Source organism: Wasmannia auropunctata, unplaced genomic scaffold (genome assembly GCF_000956235.1).
Source record: "Wasmannia auropunctata unplaced genomic scaffold, wasmannia.A_1.0 LD335987.1, whole genome shotgun sequence".
Lineage (NCBI taxonomy): Eukaryota > Metazoa > Arthropoda > Insecta > Hymenoptera > Formicidae > Wasmannia > Wasmannia auropunctata.
The window spans coordinates 434285-456206 of NW_012026903.1; the positions used below are offsets into that span (position 1 = coordinate 434285).

A 21922-nucleotide genomic window follows, 5' to 3' on the forward strand; every position below is an offset into this window, starting at 1 on the left:
TGCTGTATGAAATTAGAAAATCAGTAAAGATTATCTAACATTTTAATATCAGCAATTAAAAATTGGATTAATAGTTGAGAGATAAATAAGATATGGCTAGATTACCAGAACTTTTGCTTAAAAATGGGATTTTTAACAGATAACAAAGGAAGGTGAAAGCGTCGAACAGCAAGTAAAGTGTATCACCATTCGAGGAAGAATATCAATATTAGCACAGTATCGAAAACCCTTCTGCTTCTCTACGCTCGATGTCTCTATCTAAGGATCTTTCTGCATACGCTTGATCGAAGGACGCATCCAAGGATACGGATGTATCCTCGGATGCATTCTCGCGAAGGCTAATGTACGAACATTCGTGCATTCGTTCCCCGTTTTATTTATTCGTACTTTTATTTCCGAGATAAACTCTCCCTCTTGCCTTCCGTCCACGGCGTCTTCCTTCCAGCAGATTTCCGTCTTATTGTGTCGCGTAGCGTTTCCCTCTGATAAGAGAAACGCTCGTGAAAAGCAGCGTTCGAAGGAAGACGCGCGTCGGCGTTTCTGTCTGAGAGATTTCGTTAAAAAATGCGTATGCGTTAGCGAAATCATAAAAATAAAATTGATGGAAGGACGAAATAAAACTAACAATAATAGAAATAAATAGCGACAACAGAGTAATTTAACGATAAAAATACAGACGTTCGATGCAAGAGCGAGTCTGCATAATTTCATTTTTTTTAAATATTTAAAAACAATTTTGCAATAAATAACATTAACAACAACGCGAGAAATTAATTTATTTCTCGATTACGGTTTTTTAAACAAACATTACGGATAAAATTTTACTTTGACTTTAGAGTTCCGAATCACTGAATTACGATTCGATGTAAATTAATTTTTGTAAAATACTGAATAGAATTCTTTGTATGAGAAATGTATACGGAGGCTCATCGTGAAACATCATCTGTTTATTATGCGCAAATCCGCGAATAAATATGATTATTAAGAAATTTAATTAATATAGCATTTACCTTAATTAACATGTTGCGAAGGCTTCTCGATGATGCGATGTATTTACGCCTCTCGATGATTCAAGATAACTCTAGAAAAAAGAGAAAGAGTCTTTGGTAACATGTTACACTCGCGACGCGAGATCGATTTATTATGCGTAAACGAAAAGTCACAATTAATTACAGTCGCGCGCGATTACATCCGACACACTAGATAATCGCTATTTGTCTTTCAAACAAAATTATACGAGAAACACTCGCGGCGTATTTCAACGCTTCACGCATACACGTGTAAATAAGAAACATCGCGGTTAATTACGATCAGACATGATTACACATTCTGGATATACGCGCGATTTGTCTACCCCCCAAGGGATGCCCTAAATTCCTGATCATATTGATGCATTGCAATACAACTCGATACATGTTACTTGACTTGGCATTGTCGACATATGCATTTATTTGTACAACGTACGCGATTTGTCTTCGACAACAAGAGTTGCGAGACCAAGCTAGGTAATAAAAGAATAACGCGACACTCAATACGACATTTCCGACATGTATCCGGCATTTCTCGGATTAAAAATCCACGGGTACAATTTGCTTAGAACGGAATTTGCAAGAAGTATAAAAACGCGGAGACACCTCGATGTATAACGAATGCTTAAAATATTTAAATGACAATAATTGACGTCCGGATGCGGTATCTCTATTTGTGATTGCGATGAATAACGCAAGATGAAGATTAACGTTTTTCAGAATCATTTCAAATACTATTATACCTGACGCCCGTTAAGTTTATATACATTACGAGAATTTTATAATAATCGCGATATGTAATACGTGTATTATGTAATGATACGCGTAATTCAATATTCTTTTAGATATTAATTTGTACGATATTACTGATTACACTGCGGAATAAAATCCGCGTAGCTGTGACAGTGGCGAAAAATATACCCGCCGTTTCGAGATACATCAATATTCATCATCAATTTGACATGTCTGATGCTCTATCAGACTTACGTTTCGATGCTATTGAACTCGCGAGGATCGCATCTCTGTGAATTTCAGATCCCTACTACTAAAATACGTTCGACTATATGCCATAATTAAATGCTCATTTATTGTTTCTATCCATCCGTAGGAAATTAAATATCAAAAGTGGAGGTGCTAATTTCGTTAAGCTAGCATCTCCCGAAAAACTTGTATAGAGTACTTAAAAAAAAAAAGAAGAAAATAGATATACCAAAAATTTTTGTTACATTTTGCTCTAAGTTTTTAACTTAAATAAAGGGCAATAAATTTGAAACCGGGATATTTTAAGATCAAATAATTCTAAAAACATTTTAACACAAAAATTATGCAACAATTAATTGTACTTTACACTTGTACGTGCGAAAAATGTATAATTAATATAATTAATATAATTAAAATCGAAAATTTCGAGTATTAAATTGCCTCGAATGCTAATCTTAATTTAAACGACGCGAAGATTTTTCGATGATCTATGCGATGTAATCTCTAAAACTCCGAAAAACGAGAGCCTATCTTGAAAATTATCAACATTTGCGACACGATCTGACAATTGAGAAATCGTGGCTAATAACAATCAGATACAATTACACATTCGCATTTTTAACATAGTTGTACGGACGATTTATCTTCGACAAGTAAAAGTTGCGAAACGAACGTAAAATGTAACACGAAACTCGATATGATATTTTTGATATACACTCGACATTTTTAGTATTAAAACCCACGCACACGCGATTCACTTACAACATGTAAGAAACATGAAAATCACGGAGATATCTCGATTACGTGTGAATGTTTAGACAACGCGACGATAACTGAGGCCCGAATTGTGTATCTGTTTGTGACTGCGCGAAGGTTAAGGTTAACGTACAGGACAAGTGTATATTACGAACTACAAGATACATTGCAACTAATTATGATTTCATAATGCAACGGTAATTCGACGCTTTTCCGATATCAATTCAATATTTCTTATGAAGTAAAATCCATGAAGCGAACGGGATAATAACATCGAGAAATAACTCGAGACTTGCCGCCGTATTGTTCTGGAGATACTCACGCTCTCGCTACTTGATTCAACTCGTTTCGATACTTTTTAACAGTCCGTTATATTAATACGTTATCCATGCGACACTTACTTTTGCGCAAAAAGCGACACGGCGAAACATCTTTACGAAGGGACAATGCAAAAACTGTATACAGCGGCATGGCGGCAACTTCAAGCGATCGACAATCCGACGCACCAAATTTCGGAGCATGATATTAATGCATCGGAATCGCGTCAATTTACTTGGTACAATAACGCCTGTCCAATATTGGATTTGGCGCTCCCGTTATTAATAGGCGCAAATCACATTTGATCCGTAAAAATTCGCGAACCGTTAGATATGTAACTAATGGACGAAAAGCTGGACAGCATACTTCGCGGATATTTACTATTTCGCCTTCGCGTTTACGTTGCCATGAATTGCGTTGCGCGGTCAGCGCGATCGAAAAATTCATTCCTTTTAACGTCTCGTGAAAGTATAACTGAAATAATTCCGGAATTATGGTACGTCGAATTATCGAATGCGATCGAAATGTTGCAAAATTCAGATTCGCGAGATGTTACCGCCGTTGTCATAGACATCGTTGCTGAATCGCAAGAATACAAATGATTCAGACGATGGCTCGCGTGAAATCATCTGTTCTTTATGTAACGTGTTTATAATTGATGAATTTGGTACAAATCATGTGCGCACAGAATGAACCACGAAATCAGATTAACGGCTAACATGCTCAATGCAACTTCCGTTTCACAATCTTTAAAGAGACCCATTAAAACGTGAGTTGAATATATGCGACTAAATGTTGCAAATTTAAATCGCGGGATGTTATCGCCATTGTCGTCACGTTGCTAAATATAAATGATCTCGCTAATGACAATCTCCATCTATTTAAAATACGAACTGGCTAAGAATGCAAACAGTTTTTCGACAAAAAGCGAATTCGGCAGACAAAGTGCGCTTGAAAAATTGATATGTCACATCTAGTCTAATCGATTTAATTATGCACGATAGTGTCTCAGTGGACGTATACTTAATATACATAATAATAATTAATGAAATCAATTAATGTAACACATGACGACGGGACACAAATTAATAATGATAAAGTTTCTTTATCGCGAGATCGAATATTTCAACTAGCAATCTGACGCTCCTCAGACGCTCATGTATGTTACATATCGCTATTAATTAATACTTTATCGCGAGATTTTATCCGAGCGACTCTATCCGTCAGTCTCAAATATATAATTCTTTTCCTTTCTTTATATAAAATCTTCGGCGTTAAACAATAACAATGATAACGCTTCGCGATATAAATTTGTAATACTCGGTGAATAACGGAATATTCCGAAACGCGGTCCGGCGACAATTTCGCGTCTTTATCGCGTTCCGCTTCGCGGATTTTATTTCGCAAGAATCAGCGGGATGGTATGCGCGAATTAATATTCGAGAGAATATTAAATTACATATTACGAATATTATTACGTGTATTACATATCGCGACCGTTTGTAAGATATCCTTATATAACACATAACGTGCGTACGACATAGTAGTATGCGCGAACATTGAACCTTTATACAATTATAGATACACAATCTGAGCTTCAGTTTCATCGTCATTGTCTGAGCATTCAGATCGAGATATTTCCGTGAAACATTTTCACGTTCCTTACGTTGTAAGGTCAATGGCACAAGAAAATGAAGAACGTAGAAAAACGTTAGCAGTAAGATACATATAAGTAATAAATAAATCGACATTTTTTATTTTACACCTATATATATAATAACGAGCTGTTTATCATTAATTTTTATTTGCTATCGCTTACACTATTGCCTTACGTTCTCAACTGTGACTGGCCGATTTGCTTACTGCTTACGCTTTTCTATGTATTTTAAGTGAATCACACACAGATTTTGATATTAGAAATATCGAATGCATATCGAAAGTATCGTATCGAGTTTCGTGTTATACTTCTACGTTCCTCGCTGTTTTTACTTATCTGAAACGAATTGTGCGTGTCGAGAATGCCGAATGTGTAATTGTGCCTGCTCGTAATTAGAGATATACGATATTTTCTCATTTACGTCCGCGAATTGTCGAATCGCGCAGCAAATGTTGATTGTTTTCAAGGAAGACTCTCGCTCTCCCAGAGTACGTTTCAAATAATACATCGTATGAATTATTTCCACGGCGTCTGAGCTAAAATCAGCATTCGGCAAATTCAACGCTCGAAATATCCGATAGTCATATTAATGGCTTGAATTAATTGTCGTCTTTACGACGGTGAGTAATAATTTCGACGTGGGCGTAAGAATTTCGAGCGCGCCGGCCGCGCAATGCAATTCGCGGCGCGGCGTGAATATACGCGCGGGCGAAATAGTCCGCGGAATAGATAAAATAGATACGGCGCTCTAACCTATTTGGCTTTCCGCGTCGCACTTCATTATCTCTTCAAAATTTTCACGAGAATATTTTCAAAGATATGCACGCTCATTAATACTGAAGGTGCTAAACGGAAACATCAGACGGGCGATTAATCAATGCAGTTTCCAGTGCAGAATTAATATCGCGATCAGAAATTCAAGACGTCGCGTCGCGTCGTGATGGGTTGCCGAATGCGCCACTGTTGCAAATTTGAACCGCGTGAAGTTGCCGCCGCCGCCGCCGCCGCCGCGGCCGCGGCGAGCAACGAACTTCATTCCGTCGCGTCGCGTCGTCGCTACGTAAGAACTCTTCGTCGCCGTTCCTTTTTTGAGCAAGAGTGAGTCGCATATCCGCGAGTTGATACCCGCGGCGGCGATACAGCGTTGAAATGCACACTAATTCGAACGTCGGACGCGAAGGACCAAGCGGTAGATCGAAGCATTCGCGGAACAATCAGGCGGCAAGTATTTGTCGCGGTTATCAAACACGCCATTACCGTCGCGCGCGTCTCGCTTCGCGCACTTCGCGGGAATCGGTAATGTAGATTGATACGCGAGAGTCGTATGAATCGAATAATTGTGTGTTTCGCGTATCGCGTATCGTTTTTGTTACAAACTCACCATGTTTACATACTCGGTATACTCTTACGGAGTAACTTAACGGTCATAGCGTCGTCGCGGGCGACCGTTTAACCTTCACCTTCACCGCAGCCACGCGACACGCTCGACGCTCTCTCGCCCCACTCGCCGCCGGGCCGCTCGAGCGTTCGCACGTTAACCGGGGTGTCTCCTCGTTTCTTACGCGACGGTCGCGACGTAAGTGGCCGATCGCGCGTACGAATATGAATACCGCGGAGTATCGAGTGTATACACGTATATATCAGGGAGTGCGGAATCGGGTGTCGCGTCGTGTACTTTCACGTTCCTCCCGCGACTTTTACCTGTCGAGAACGAATCGCGTGTCCGAATACGTTAGGAGTGCCGAACGTTTAGTCATCTCTGATTGTAATATTTGTAACTAATCACGGTATTTCGCGCTCTACGCGTACAAATTGTCGAATCGCGTCGCGAGTGTTATTCGGTGTTTTTTTTTCTTCTCGAAGTCGTCCCCCCAGATACGTCGTATGGACCGTCGAGAGATCTTCTCGTCGTCTGAGTTAAGGTTGGCTTTATATTCAAATATTATTAATTATAAAAAATACAGATATTAATAATACAAATTAATTATTAAGTTATTAAGATTATAGAAAATATAGAGGGAAATAAATATATATATATTAATTCCCAGCATAAATACGAAAAAAAGTATTTAGCTTCGCAAGAAATGTGACCGTGAATTTCTAAATTAACATATGTAATGTGAGATATTTTGAAAAAGATTGTTGAAGCATTAGAATGCATTTCGAGTCTGCATTGCGTTTCACGCAAAAGGTTAGCTTTATATTCAAATATTATTAATTATAGAAAAATACAGATATTAATAATACAGATTAATTATTAAGTTATTAAGATTACAGAAAATATAGGGGAAAAATATATATATATATATATTAATTCCCAGCATAAATACGAAAAAAAGTATTTAGCTTCGCAAGAAATGTGACCGTGAATTTCTAAATTATTATAACATATGTAATGTGAGATATTTTGAAAAAGATTGTTGAAGCATTAGAATGCATTTCGAGTCTGTATTCACGCAAAAAGTTTGAAAGGTTATTCAAGCTTTCGTGTACGTGTGTATTTGCATGCATACACGCGTATAAAGCTCGCCGCGCGGGCATGGCAACTGAACGACTAAGCCGATTATAACAATCGATATGTCAAAAAAATCACGTGTGTGCCCTAGTTATACTGCGGACAATTGCAAATCGTTATCAATTCTATATTCATGGTGTTCGTTAAATCCCCGAACGATTTGCGAATCTGAGATGCCGGAAGTTCAATACACTTTAATACACAAATACGAATCTAAAACAAGAAGCGGATTTTATTTCTTCAAATATCTCAATTTAGTTAATTGATTTATAAAAAGATATTTATAGAGGACTGATTTGCAAGATGTTTCATAAATCGTTATTTTAATTCAATATGAGGCCTTCTGACTCCAATACGATTTTCCCGTTTCCGCCGTATTGAAAATAACGTAATTAACTTGTCTAATTATATCGAATTTATGCAATTCTCTAGAAAGTCATTCGCGTTTTTGACATCTTTGTTAAGACAAAATTTGCACGAACGAATCAAATAATTCCGGCACGCCGTGTATATTAAACGATAGTAATAATAACACATGCAAATGCAACAGGAATCCCGCGCGGTCCGTTGCGGGAATTCCCTGCCGCAAGAGAGTACGGTTTGCGGGGATGGTTTCCGCTTGTTTAAGCTTGCCGGATTAATTTGGCCGTTGTCGATGGACCGACTCCTCTCGCACCCTCTCCATCCTCCAATCCCCTCCTTTTTTTTTCGTTCGCTCGCGAAGATGCGCGCCGGGATTCGCGGCCTTGATTTATGCCGAGATCGACGCCGTTTATTATCAGCCAACCCCCCTCCCCCCTCCCTTCCGCCCTCCCTCGTCGACTGCCCAAACTGTTCCCGGGGCTGCTGAATGTGTGCATGCGTGAAATTGGAAACGCAGACAAGCGTCCATGCAAATTTAACCCGTCTGTCTGTCCGCCATTCGACTCCCTGGCCGACAAAGAAGGAAGTCCGTATCTGCCACCCTCCCCTCCTCATTCTTGCCATCCCTTGTCCTATCCAGCAGCCTATGTCTCGTCAACGGGTTCTCGAGGGACGGAGGAGAGTGAGCCTCGTAGAGAAAGACCAATGCGGGATATTTTAGGAAATGTTGGGTATACTTAGCAAATGAAAAGGGCGGTGGTACAACAGAGACCTGTATGCATTAAAACGTGTGTGAAATATTTGTTGAAATAAATGGACTGAATAAATTATTAAATGTTTTATTTTATATTTACATATTTTAAATTTATTAATATTTATTTTTCATACAGATATTTATTTTACAAATACCTATAAAATAAATATTGCAATAAAATCGAATGAATAAATTGCTAAATTTTATTTTATTTTTTTTGTACGCATTTTTACAATGTTTATTATATACATATATTACCATTTATTTTAAAGGGTAAGATGTTTCAGTGTCATTATGGATATTTTTCCAAATCACTTTTTCGTGAATAATAAATATTATTTCTTCTTATTTATAATTGTTTTAACTCTATATAATCAAGTTTCTAAAGTATTTTCCTAAAATGATATTGAACTAGAATTAATCCATTTGACATTAATTCAACAATTTTTTTTGTCACTTATTTTCTTTCCTAAAGCTATTTGCCAATAACTTCTTTTTCAAGAAATTAAATTTACTTCGAAACTGAAGATTTCTCTACATTTTCGTTTATGAAAAATGGATTTGGAATATTTCATAGAATTTGTAATAAAATGGATGTTCAGTTCTTTTGATGTATCCTTTTTTTATATTTTCTGTTTTTTTCTATTATGCATAGCCGAAAGTCAAATGGATTGTAGGGCACGTGAGAGACGAATAGTGCCTGGAAATCGCCTAAAGCGCAATATACAGAGTGGAACAATGCGTTATAGTAGTTATCCACTGCCAATTGCTAAATGTGACAAATTCATGTAATGGACGCGGCAAATCTTGTCCTCAATAACAGGATCTCAATTTGCTCCAGCTATGTAATCGTTGATTGTTTAGTCTCGAATCGCTCGCGCAATTCACTCACAGCCGCAGGGAACTTGAACTTACAGTTTATGTTTAATAAGTTAATGTTACACTTAATTAATGTTTATTTAATCCTCATAAATTACTATAATTTTAAGTTTGTCTTTAAGCTTTTATTATTGACTCATTAGTTAACTACAAATTCTTTATATAAAGTTATTTTTGTGGATTAAACAAGTTATTTCCGTGATGCATCAGTTTGTATTTTATCTTATTGACATTGAAAAAGCTAACATAAATCTTTTCATAAACTTTCGAAAATAAATGAAAAGATGGAGATGAGATTATTGCCGTATTAAATCTTCTAATTGATGCTTGTCGAATCTTCATAATTTTTCAATATTTAGAAATTGGATGCACAATTATTATTTTTAATGATTTTGTAACGAATTTCAGCTTAATAATTATTGGAAAATATTTGTTGCAATGATTATCCTTGTTGATCCTAACTAATCTCATTGTGTAAAGCCGCATAAATTATTATTCCGGGTGAGTGTTTTTGTAAACATGGCAATTTGGTTGTAGTTCAGGTAATTTTCATAATATTTTTAAATATTGAACAAACTGAAACAGCTAACACCTTTTAACCATGTCGCAATGATTATTAGCTTTATTACTGGAAAATTTTATGTTGTATATCGCAATTATCGCGATAGATCCTAAATAAATAATCTTATTGCAATAAAGCTATGCGGATTATTATTCCAGATGAGTGCTTTCAGTAAACAGGGCAGTTTGGTTTGCTTGGTAGGTACATAGTGTGCTCTAGATTTAATTAAGTTGTGATTAATTCACCAACAAAAGCGATGCAAGCTATACCCATTTTAATCCTTTTATACATCGATCTTTATAACTAGTTTTGTTATTGTTGTACGAGCAACGGTAGCATCAAGGGAGTGGTTTCTTCTCTTATCTCATTATTTTGAGCTGCATTATATACTGAATTTAGTATCGATTCGTGCAGATTAAGGCTGAACGCCTCAGAATTATTACGCTGTAATAATTCCGTTGTATATAGAAAATTATATTAATTACTTCGTTGTCATTATATTATTTATACTATGTACTTTTTATTTTTATTTTTTATTCGATAGAATCAATCGAGATAAATGCGATATATTATGGCATATGTTAACATATAGATTCAATAATAAAATGCAATATAATACAAAATTTTTAAAAGTAATAATTCTTTATTCGATATGTGATTAATATAGAATTAAAGATTTAAATTATTTTGTTTTTAACTGAAACATAATACGGAAAAATTACAGATTTATTAAATCATGTTCATTTGTTACACGTGAAATTTTTCAATGTTTTAATTCCTGAACGATTTCAATATATTCACCATCTCTTTTGATTAAAAATAGTAAACACGTATCTGCTATTATGTTTGTCCGGATTAATTTGTAAGTGATTAGGATTTTCAGGTGTTGCGTTTAATCGCTCTTGCTGTGCCGAACATTCGATACTAATTAATTAGCCACTGTCACTTACCATTAGTGCGTTCGTCATTTACAAACCTATCTCCCCCTACCGCTCACTTCCCACGTTTGAAATTAGTTTCATGAGTAGACGAATTTTTAATTGAACGAGCAGATTAATTCTAGTTGATATTCGGGGATAGTTATTTCATCCATTTTATCTCACGGAGTAATCACGAAAAGTTAGAAGATTTTTTGTACGATGTCGTTCTAAAAAAAATTGCATTTATTTTGCGAAGCTTAATTTGAAAATAGTTCACGTTATGAATGAGATCACATTTTAGTGAACGTTAAGAAGAGAGGACATTGAAATATGGTATATAATGTGAATGTGATTCTGCACAAAAGGTAAATCGACTTGAATAAACTTGCCAATGCGCCTTAATACGCGAGCAAAATGCTGACGCATCAGAAGTCACAGCCACAGGTGCCTAAATGACGTGTAAAAGCTTCCTCTTCCACCGCATTCCTTTCTTTCTATTCTCTCTCTCTCTCTCTCTCTCTCCCGTCTCTCCCTCACCCTTCTTCTTCTATTCTCTTCACCTGCTCTTCCTCTCTCTGCTTCCTACACAGATATTAAAATCAATACGGTATGCGTTTGACTGGTACACCGTATGCACCGCCATTACCGCATGCACCGGCCGCATATGTACGATCCACCCCCACCTACGTTTGCCCCCACAATCATCCCACGCCATACCCATCCTCCCCGTAATCCCCCTCCTCTTCCTCTCGCTTGCGGATGCACGCGAGAACTGCAGCTGCAGCTGTAGCGTCTTGCAGCCGACATGTTTGAGGGGATGAGTCAAGGTGCGAACTGTTAAGGGAGAGATGAAGGGCTTGAGGAATTTGACGTCGAGTCAAGGGTGGCTTTAGAAAATGACGAAGGGCTTGACATAATAAATGATCCAATTGGTGTGGACCCTCGAGTGTTTGTATTTCAAATATCAAAAGTTTTGTATTTCTAGCTTTTTAAATACGTATATAAGTTCGTTTAGTTTACCTTGGTGAAGTGTTTAAGTCTTTGATTAAATTGAATCTTTGAACTGTTTGATTCTGAGAGATTTAAACGAAATGATGAAAGATGTAAACATTAAAAAATTCAAATTAGACTTTGCATTCCTTATACTTTTTAAAGACAAGTGTGATACAATTTGTAGAATTTGAAAACATTGTTAAATATATATGTATCATATAAATATCATCTTGATATTTGATTTATTTCTAAAATTAAATTTTATTTTGCACAGAATGAGTTTGTTACGTTTTTTAGAATGTTAAAGTTTTAAATTCTTAAATAGAACATTTATGATAAATTATATTATACTTTTGATGTACAGTTTTGTTTTTTAAATTATTGTACTGTGTCATAAATTGCATTATTAAATCTGAGATTTTAGATGCTTAAATAAATCGAGTCCTCTGAATCATAGAGTTCTTAGATACTATACATAAGTCTAGGTGTATTAAGGAGGGTATAAAGATGGGACATAATTTCATACCCCAAGTTAATCAGACGCTCAAGGAGCCTCCGGGGAGACACGCGACGTCAAGGTGGGGCGACGAGAGAGGGAGGGAGGGATGAAATCGTAACCCACGACATCAAATACTGGCCAAGACGTGCCAATGTCACGTAACAGCTGTTGCTAATCGCCTGTTTAACTAAGCCAATTAGAGGTTAATTATTCAATTGTGGCAATTATATTTCGATAATATCATACATTTTGTAAACATATGTTTCAGCATGTTAAGGTACGTTTAAAGAAAAGAATTTGAAAACTGTGGCAAGACGCACGCAGAAAATTTTATATCTCCAATCTTTTTATATTTTTTATTATAGCTCTTCCGCTATAGATTGATTAAATTTTAAGTGACTACGTCATTGATTAATTGCAGTTCTTTTCCTAGATTAGATAAAATTTATTAACGAGTCAGGTATTTTATCTGTCATAATTAATTATACGAGAGTTTTATTTTATTTCTTAGAGTCATATATATCCTTGTTATTTTTTTATATTACAACTGTTCACACACATAACGTATTTTTTACTAACATATCTTTTCCTTTATTATTAAAAATAAAATACTTGTAAAATAATTTTTACATTTAAAACTTCGAAATAATTCTCTGAAAATAATAATGACAGTAAAATTGGGAAATTTTCTGAATAAAAAAAATAATTAACGATCTGGGCAGTACGGCAAAGGTTTAGGATATCATATAAGTCCATATGATGTTACGTGAATGTAGCTCGCTCGCGTTGTGCATTTCGCTGACACCTCGTAAAACTGTAAACACGTTGCCGGCATTGGTTTTATCGCGCATTCGGACGGGATTCACGAGCCGCCATTTAGCCGGAATATTATTTCGTCAGGCCGCCAGCCGGGGCGAGCGGGCGAGTTTAAATTACTCGCGCGATCGTACGGCGCAATTAACAGAGAGGATTTATGTCGAAGTGAGTACTTCGAGGCGAAACGTTTTACGGCTGTTAACACAAAGAATTTGACGAAGATTAAACGACGTAACATTTAAATGAGGGAAGCGGAAGTAACCTTTTTGTAGACTAAAAATATTACTAATTCTTACACATGTGTGTTTTTTGAAATAATAAAATGTTATATAAGTCAAAAAATTTCAAAAATTTTCTTACAAAAAAACATATATCGCTTTAAAAGCAGCAGTAATTCTAAGAAATATTTTCATTTATATTTATATAATAATTTATTCACCATTTACTTGTTTGATTGAAATAAATTTGATACTACATATTTTAAGGATAAAACGTGAAATTATTTAATAATTAAAAAATGAAAAGTTGTAGAAATCACGATTTTTCCAAAAGTACTAATTTCTATTTTTAAAACGCAAAAATATTTAAATTGTATATCTATATTATAGCGATTACATCAATGTTTTATAATAAATCTTTATTTTTCGTTTACAGCACCGAGCTAAGGATCGATTTCGGGACTGAGTGCGTGGATCGTGCATGTCCGAAGTCGGCGATTCGCAAGTAAGTCAGTTTAACACAAATCGCAATATATACTTCTGTCTGTTTTCCACCGGGCAATAATTGCGCGTACAACTGCAACTCGCAATTAATCACGGCACGATCGCATAATCTAATACAGAAATTGCACGTGCAACGTATCGCGGTAATATACCGGCAATTGATTGCTCGAAATAGAACACGCTCTAATTCGCGCGATTGTACATGCTAAGTTCGATGTAAATTTAAACTCGTCAATGCGCAGCCAATTATAATCCTTTGACTTAAAATAAAATGCTGCTGTACGTCAATATATTTGAAGTGTAACAATAAAGGAGTGTAATTTTTAGCAGGTAAATTCATAATTGATGATAACAGAATTTTTCACAGTAAGTTAGTTTTAGCTTAGAAACTCTGTATTTAAACTTTTAGTTTGATTAACATTGCATTGTTGGAAAGCCGATCATTTCGATTCAGTCACGACATGAAAATATCTTTTCTTCTCTTCCCCTTCGTGATTTTTCTTTTGCGTAATGAAACGTCAATCGCGAAGCTAGCGTTGTTAGTATAAAATGCAAGAGTGGGCGGACGAGGAAAGAATGGGGCGTAGTTTTGCGTCGGTACCTTGTTAACTCGTGATTGCTGCTCGTCAATTTTAATTACGTGCTTTTAACGATGATAGGATCTCAGAACGTTTTCTTGTGGAAAACTTCTGTGGAAATACAGTACTTCGCAAAATTATTTCGAAATTTGTGATTTCGCTGAATTCACAGAATCGACCGTCGCGGTCGCCGTCGTGCCAAACAATTAATTAGTCTCGAGAAAAAAAAATGATAACGGATTAAAATTGATAATTGAACAACACAATCGTAAATAATTGACGTTGCAATTATAAATACTTTGGCGATGAGATTGCAACACGATTATTAAATTACTCGGAAATTTATTAAACGTAAATTTGTTTAATCATCATTGAGTTTTCAGAATTTGTTTATCACAAATTATAAAGTTCATCAAATATACGGACGTGGCGGTGCTGGTAGGAATATTAAAAGACCGCTTAAACGCGAAATGAATAAATATGTACATACATATGTAGAGAATGTTCGAATTGGCAAAAAGTCGGTATACATTATCTTTCTTAAAAATTAAAACCAATTTTTGCGACCGAAAATACCAAGGGAAGTATTATATAAATAAATTCTGGATTACACGCTTTCGTGAAACGATCTTTTCTTTCGCAAATTAATATATTTGAAAATAAGTAATGAAACGTTATTTGATTTGAGACGACTTTCATTTTACAGAATTTTGGATTTCAAATTTAATTTGCTAGGACATTGAACGTTACAAATTTGCGAAGTTATGAAAAATGATTGTTTTTCTCGATATTTCTACCAAGGGAAAATTTATTTCAAATTTCGCAGGAAGGAGCGTTATATATCTCCTTTCGATCGAAATTCTAAGATATTCTGTATCAACTTCTTTCAGCTTTTTGAAAACATTTCGACGCTCGTCAATCTCTCGGCGAATAAACGATTTCGGTACAACCATTCTAAATTGTCGTACGTGAGACTTGATATTGCGCGCGCTTCCGGGGCTATTCTCCCTTCTTCTGCCTTTTCCTGTCCACTCAGTGTACAGCGATTTGTCGCAGCCAAATGCAATTGTCCCCCCTTTCTTCGATAATTGCAAAATCGGCTGAAACTCCCTAAAGCGGAATGATGAAGGTAACACGGGAAAAATTGAACGTTTCATCGGTTATTTCACTGTAATTCCGCGGAATTCAATTTCCGAAAATACCTGAAATTTTTTAAAGAATCACGTTTCCCGATTATATATAACGTCATCAAGTGTGACATATTTATAGTTTTGGTTTGCATGATTTAATTATATATTTATGTTAGGTTATAATAAAAAAAATAATGATACAATTTATATTTCATTTTTTATTATCAAATTAAAAAGTGCTTACATCTTTGATTAAATCAGACAAAATCTATATTTTGTAACAAGATAGCAGAAATACCAAAAGCCGATGACTTTCCAAATTACACGTCTAATTTTCCGCGTGGCTTATGTAAAAATAAGCTGAATAAATTTGCGTAGAGCTACCATACCTAATATCATTCCGCGGCGAGAAGACAAAAAATTCGCTCGCTAATGCACTCGTTAACTCTCGCCCGATTTATTAGGAACAAATGATCGAGCGATCGCGAGCGCAGAGGCCGAAGGCGGCCGCGCGCTCCAACGAGCGAGCGAGCGAGCGGCGTTTTATCGATCGGCGGGACCAGGAGATTTACGCGTACATGCCAGCCGTGCCTCCAACGAACATATGTCATGTTATTTACGAGCCGGGCATTACTCTCTGCCCGATTTACTATATTTTATGTTACGTGGATGGACTCGCGATTCTTTCGGATCGGACCGGACGGACGCCGGTCACGTCGCCGAGGTGCGTGCCCGCGCGTTACAGCGATCATCATCGATACTTAGTTTAATTGCGTCGCTTTTTGCCAAATTGTTACTTAGGTGGCAACACGGTGAAATAACCGAAATAACCGAAACATCCACTCCTTTCTATGAAACTTGGATTATTCCGTTTTAGGGAGTATTGATTTGATTGATTTTGAAATTATCGAAGAAACGAGGGATAGTAATAATTCAAGAGTATTTGGGATAAAGTTATATTTATACGTCGAATTCACGGCACAATTATATAGATGAAGAAAGTCTCTTATATGTTTTGCTAATTATAAATTTTACTCTGGCAAAGTTTTCAGCTATTACGCGACATATAAAATTATATATAGGATTGTATCTGACTGTGTTCTATGTATGTGAGAATTAAAGACCACCTAAAATGGATTTAACGTTCATGTTTCTAGTTTTCGAAATTTGGAAGTCGTTTTCAGGCCGGCGAGTACGCTTACTATTCGCGGATCGTTAAAGTACGGAAAGTCTAGCAATTGTCGAATTTTAGAGAGACATAAGTTTCTCAAGGCTCGTAATCTAGAGATCTGCAAATGTTGAACTTCTCCCCGGCGCATTTACACGACTTCTCACGTTTGGATAAATGCCGAGATCTTTTGGGCGCAATATATTATGGATATTATCTAATGTGTGTTTCTAATTTTCTAAATTTATAGCGCCTGTTAATTCGTTAAATTTAACAACTCTTCAATTCATTTTTTTCCGATTTGAGAATTAATTTTTTAATCCTCAGTCTTTCAAACGCAGATGTTTTCTCGATTTTTTCGGTTTTCAAGTTATCCTTTTTTTTTTATATCTCTGAGAGTTAAAATCTTAGTTTAAGACTTATTGGGTACGCGCTGAAGCACGAAAAATGAATGCGTTCGGATCACCGATCGTGGCACCTCTTTTGTATGGGGGGGCCATTAAGGGTCGTTCGATCATGATCTCGATACTTTGAAGTCGAAATGGGAATCTCGGGGTGCTTAATGGTAGCCATTTGGAGGTCAGCCTCGTAGCGGGAATTTATGTCCTCATATTTCGGGCGAAGGTGTCGCGTGGCGCGCCTTTCGGCAACGTCACCGGCTGCCTTTCAATCAGCTGACGCGCAATTCGGACGCTTGATCCCTCGCATTTTTACCCGTTTCGAGAGGTATAATGCATCGCTCGATCTCCACCGCAGAGAAAAGCTTCTTGAAGAATCCGAGAGACCGCCCATTTTTCGAAACTCTAACATAATGCTCCTTTTAAGGTACAAAACGACTTTTTATAATTTAAGTATTTACGAGAAAGTTGCATATACATTCACGTTTTCATTTTGTTTAAAACTTGTTTGTTTAAATTTGTAAGGAAAATATTTTTTATTTACTATTACATACAATAAATAACTAAATAAAAATGAGCTGTACGGTGAAAAAAAAACAATTTATTTTCCATTATTTTTATTGAAGTCAAATTTCTCTTTATCTTCCTTGTTTTGAATACTTTTTAGACGTTCATAAAAAGAAAAAATACATAACTTTGTTTAGCAAATTTAGTAAATCACTGTAAATGAATAAATCCATAAAAATATAATAAAATAGGATCATATTATTAAAACTTTTCATAAAGAAGATTAATTTATTTTCAATTTTAAATTGAAGTTTTGCTGATATTTTATTTGAAAAATTGCGCTTCAGATTTATTACATCAAGCTGTATTTCTAAATACCTGTATTGATCATGTGAAATTTCTTTAGTTCTTAAAACTTCAATAATTCCTTTATATAAAATATAAACGTTTAATCTTTTTAGAAGTAATAATCTCTTTAATAATAATATAAACGAGATACAGTGATTTAAAGCTGATCTCCTCTCACCTTACATTAAGCGAATACGATGAACGTTTACAAATCTCTGGAGCTACGAGTTCTTTGGTATTTCAGCCGGATGCATTTTCACAGCGCGTATAAAGTGCCCAACAACTTCTCCCTAACAACAGTTCTCCCTGTCTGCGACAAGAACGAATATACCAGCCGTTTGAAGTCACGTTACACTAAATAACACTCGGATTGCAAACTAAATAAAAGTATTTTTTGAAGCGGCGGATAAATCGAACGGCTCTACTACTTAAAAGCGCGCGAAAGTTTGGCGCTTTGCGAGAACGCGATTAAAAAGCGATTTCCAATGAAAGGCAGATCGAGGGAATGGGATCGGCGGAGGAAGAGGGACGGGGGAGGGAGGAGAGAGTGAGGGACGCGGAGCCGTACGACACTATGCGGCGGTGTTTTTATTTCACGGGAAATTTAACTTTAGGACTGGCGAGTCGGGGAGAAATTGCGATGGACAGGGCGAGTTCGGTATTGGATTACGACAGAATGATTGCGCTCTTAATTAAAAGGGGTGGAGGCGGGAAAGGGGAGGACCCCGACCCTGTTCGTGTTTCCGCTAAAGGGATTAACTTACTAAATCAGAGTTATGGCCTCATTGTCAGTCGCGATCATAAAGCCGATAGATGTTAACAGAAGTTTCCTCGGTTTGTCTTCGATCCAACTTCCCCTCGGAATTGATTGATCACCCCGGTTTCCGGTATTTCATTATCGTTACTTTTAATGATTGCCCGCGCGGATATTTAACGTGTCAGCATTTCGTGTATCGTCGTATCGTCCCTTCCGCATTTATCATTTATTATAAACTGCACCGTTCAGATTTGCAATTTTAGATTTAATTATAACGTTGATAACGTATACGTTTTTCTCTTTAATTTGTTTAGCATCGATCAAACTTCTCATAGTTTTTTGATACTTTTGTACTATTACTTTCAAAGCTCATTCGCATTGTCTATAACGTATCAGCATATAAACTTTTTTTTAAGCTCTTGTATTTTCAATTATGTTAGTCCGCGCGGTGTTTTCAATGTGGTTAATTCATGATCTTTGGATTTTAATATGTAATTTTATTAGAAAAAATTTTAATGGCTTTACTTAAACCTCGAGAGTGTCTAACCTGCTAGCTGATATTGCTTGCGGGTTATGGTTTTATTAATGTTCTTATTTATATTCATCCCCCGCGAGGCGCGGCTCATATAACGTGCAATGATGGAACGCGCCGCCCTTCTTCATTCTCGTCCTAATGAAAAGCGTATGCGTTGCACCCTGTAACTTCCAGCGTCACGTCGTGACTCATTCTCTTCAAGAACGATTTGCTAATCTCATAAGTACTTCACGTAACGAAGAACTGAATATATGGTAATTAATCCGTGCCAACGGTCGTTACAATATCTTATCTTCCTTATCTTATTTATAACATGTAAACATGTCTATGTCTTTTTTCGAAAAAATACATATTTTAACTAAAATGAGATTTTTCTTCTACTTTATAACTTTATATCTTATGTTAATAATTAAATTACAAGCAAAAATTTGATCAAAATAAAGTTTTTTTTTTAAATTGAGGGAAAAATAAGATGTTATTATCTGCTTATATTCTCTATATTTTCTGTAGAATTTACGAATAATAAATTTTCTTGAAACCAAAACTCACCAGTTTTACAGTATGGAAATTTTTGATATTTCGATATTAACACAATTAAAAATGATTGTTAAATATCAATGATGCAAGAGCATCTTATTACATATTTACACAATAAATTATAAATTAATTATTTAAAACAAAATACTACAGTATGAACATGTTCGTTTCAAGTTTGTCTTAATTTAACTCTGTGTTTCAAGTTTTGTCCAAGAAACTACTTAATAATTTCATCTCGCACACAATTCAATTAATTTATTAATTAAATGATTATATATATATACATATATATATAATATATCATATTACACATGTATACATAATTCCGCATGCATTGTTGTACGTAAAAAATTCTGGAAGTACACTGTAAAGAATGAAAAAAACCGGAGAGATAACAGGTCTATAAAAAAAATGCAAATTCTGACATGATAGAATGACACGGTGTAGCAAAGAAAAAGAGCAAGAAAAAATTCCAGTACGCAATTCAGGTGAATCTTGTTTAAACCTTACTTCCGTTCTGTGTCTTACCCGCTCCCGTTAGTCGAGCGGTATTCCCCTTGGGATGCGATTGAGCTAGCCAAGGGATCGATTGAAGTCTTGATTCGAAAATCCAATCGGTACAAATAAACGAGGAATTGACCCTTTATCACCTTCGGTATCAGATACAATATATAGAAAACTATCTTTCCGTTGTAAAAACGTTAATAAAAGTGTTATTTGCGGTTTTAAAAAATATGAGTTATATTTAACAATCGTATATTTTTAATCTCTGAATTTGTAACGTAACTGAAGTTAATTAATCTAGGTGAATTAAACGACCCACCGTTTTTCATTAGCAGCATATAAATCATAGTATACCGCTTTCGTTTACTTGTTTCTTGTAATTTTACTTATTTTTTGTTGAAAAAGAAATTGAGAAAAAGACATCGCAAAATCTAACTGTATTTTTTACTTCACACATGATATTATCTGGCGCGATGTATTTATAAGAGCTATAAGTTTGTCCAAGTTTGTGTTAGAATATTCCACACTCGTCTCGTCATAAATACTTAATAATGGCGTACCGAGGCAAAAAATCTCAGACACTTATGATTCGTAAAATTCGCGAATACTTTCTTCGTGAGTAAATAATTCCGTATCGGCTGCGGCGCCCGCCATGTAAACTTTATGTTCCTCCCTCGACGGCCATGTTGTCGGACACGTAAAATCCGCTGCTTTGTGTTCCCTCGCTACACCGGGATTTCCACAGGAAATAAGGAAACGAAATTCGCATTGTTTGTTGACTTTATATTTTGCGATAAAGCGCGTTGTATCGCAGCGAGTAATATTCCGTAAAGATTAATGCGGCTTATTATTAATAATTCAATAATCCGAAAATAACTAAAAATGAAAAAATAGCAACCATCTCACGTTCTGCATTTTTCCTGCTTCTTCACCAAATCGATACATGTTTTAACTTTTTTATTAATTCCTCCGTACGTATGTCTAAAAAAAATATCACAATATTACAAACTTATTGAAAGGAAAATGAAAGATTAATATAAATTGGCCATTTTGGTAAGAGTTAGCGGAAGGTATTTTGATAAGTGTTACTAATTATTTAATGAGAGTTTATTTGATAAGGGTCATGTAAATTACCTGATGACAGTATGAAAGAGCCTAGATTAAATTTGTGCTGAAATTGCGTCGCAAAGCTCTTGCGAGCTTGATTTGTTTGCAACTTTTCGCGCGATCGACGATAACGACGTTTGAACAAACAACAAAGCACACGCGTTGTAACAGCGGAACTTTCGAGTTAATATGACGCGCCGCTAATTTGTTAACAACAACGGGGTAATGCTTAATAGACTTTCCCTTGTTATTTGCTAGATGAGTAAAGCTGCTGCTTGTAATTAACTTTAATTAATTTTATTTAGCATGTTCAACTAATTTTAAGTAACTACATGCAACTACTGTTTGTAAGCGTAATTTGCATTATTTGGATAAGCGATTACATAAGACAATTATAAATAATTCATTGATTACATAATCGAAACATAAAATCAAATCGTATTATAAGTCAGATTTATTTATACCAGTTACTCACTATATTTTTATTAATAGTTTATTATTTTAGTAAAGAAATATTTTTTCTATGCTATATTACGTACACGATTATAATTATGTTATTATTATTATTATTATTATTTCTTCGATATTAA

The 21922-nt window shown here is 35.5% G+C and overlaps 1 protein-coding gene and 1 long non-coding RNA gene across 3 annotated transcripts in view; one reads left to right on the top strand and one right to left on the bottom strand.

Moving 5' to 3' along the window:
• Nucleotides 1-6203, bottom strand: part of LOC105454199 — a 43185-nt gene extending 36982 nt beyond the window's left edge. Inside the window, exons 1-2 of the long non-coding RNA XR_974962.1 lie at nucleotides 6122-6203; nucleotides 1011-1081 (exon numbers count right to left, since the gene is read on the bottom strand). This is a non-coding gene — a long non-coding RNA (uncharacterized LOC105454199). The remainder of the gene's footprint in view (nucleotides 1-1010; nucleotides 1082-6121) is intronic.
• Nucleotides 1-21922, top strand: part of LOC105454198 — a 165566-nt gene that overhangs the window by 25151 nt on the left and 118493 nt on the right. The window contains exons 1-2 of one of the 2 annotated variants that reach the window (XM_011696666.1): nucleotides 6363-6662; nucleotides 13696-13764. In XM_011696666.1, the coding sequence (XP_011694968.1) occupies nucleotides 13741-13764 (24 nt within the window). In that variant the 5' untranslated portion in view covers nucleotides 6363-6662; nucleotides 13696-13740. Of the gene's footprint in view, nucleotides 1-6362; nucleotides 6663-13695; nucleotides 13765-21922 lie in introns of those variants that run through there. The other variant, XM_011696665.1, reaches the window with a different exon arrangement.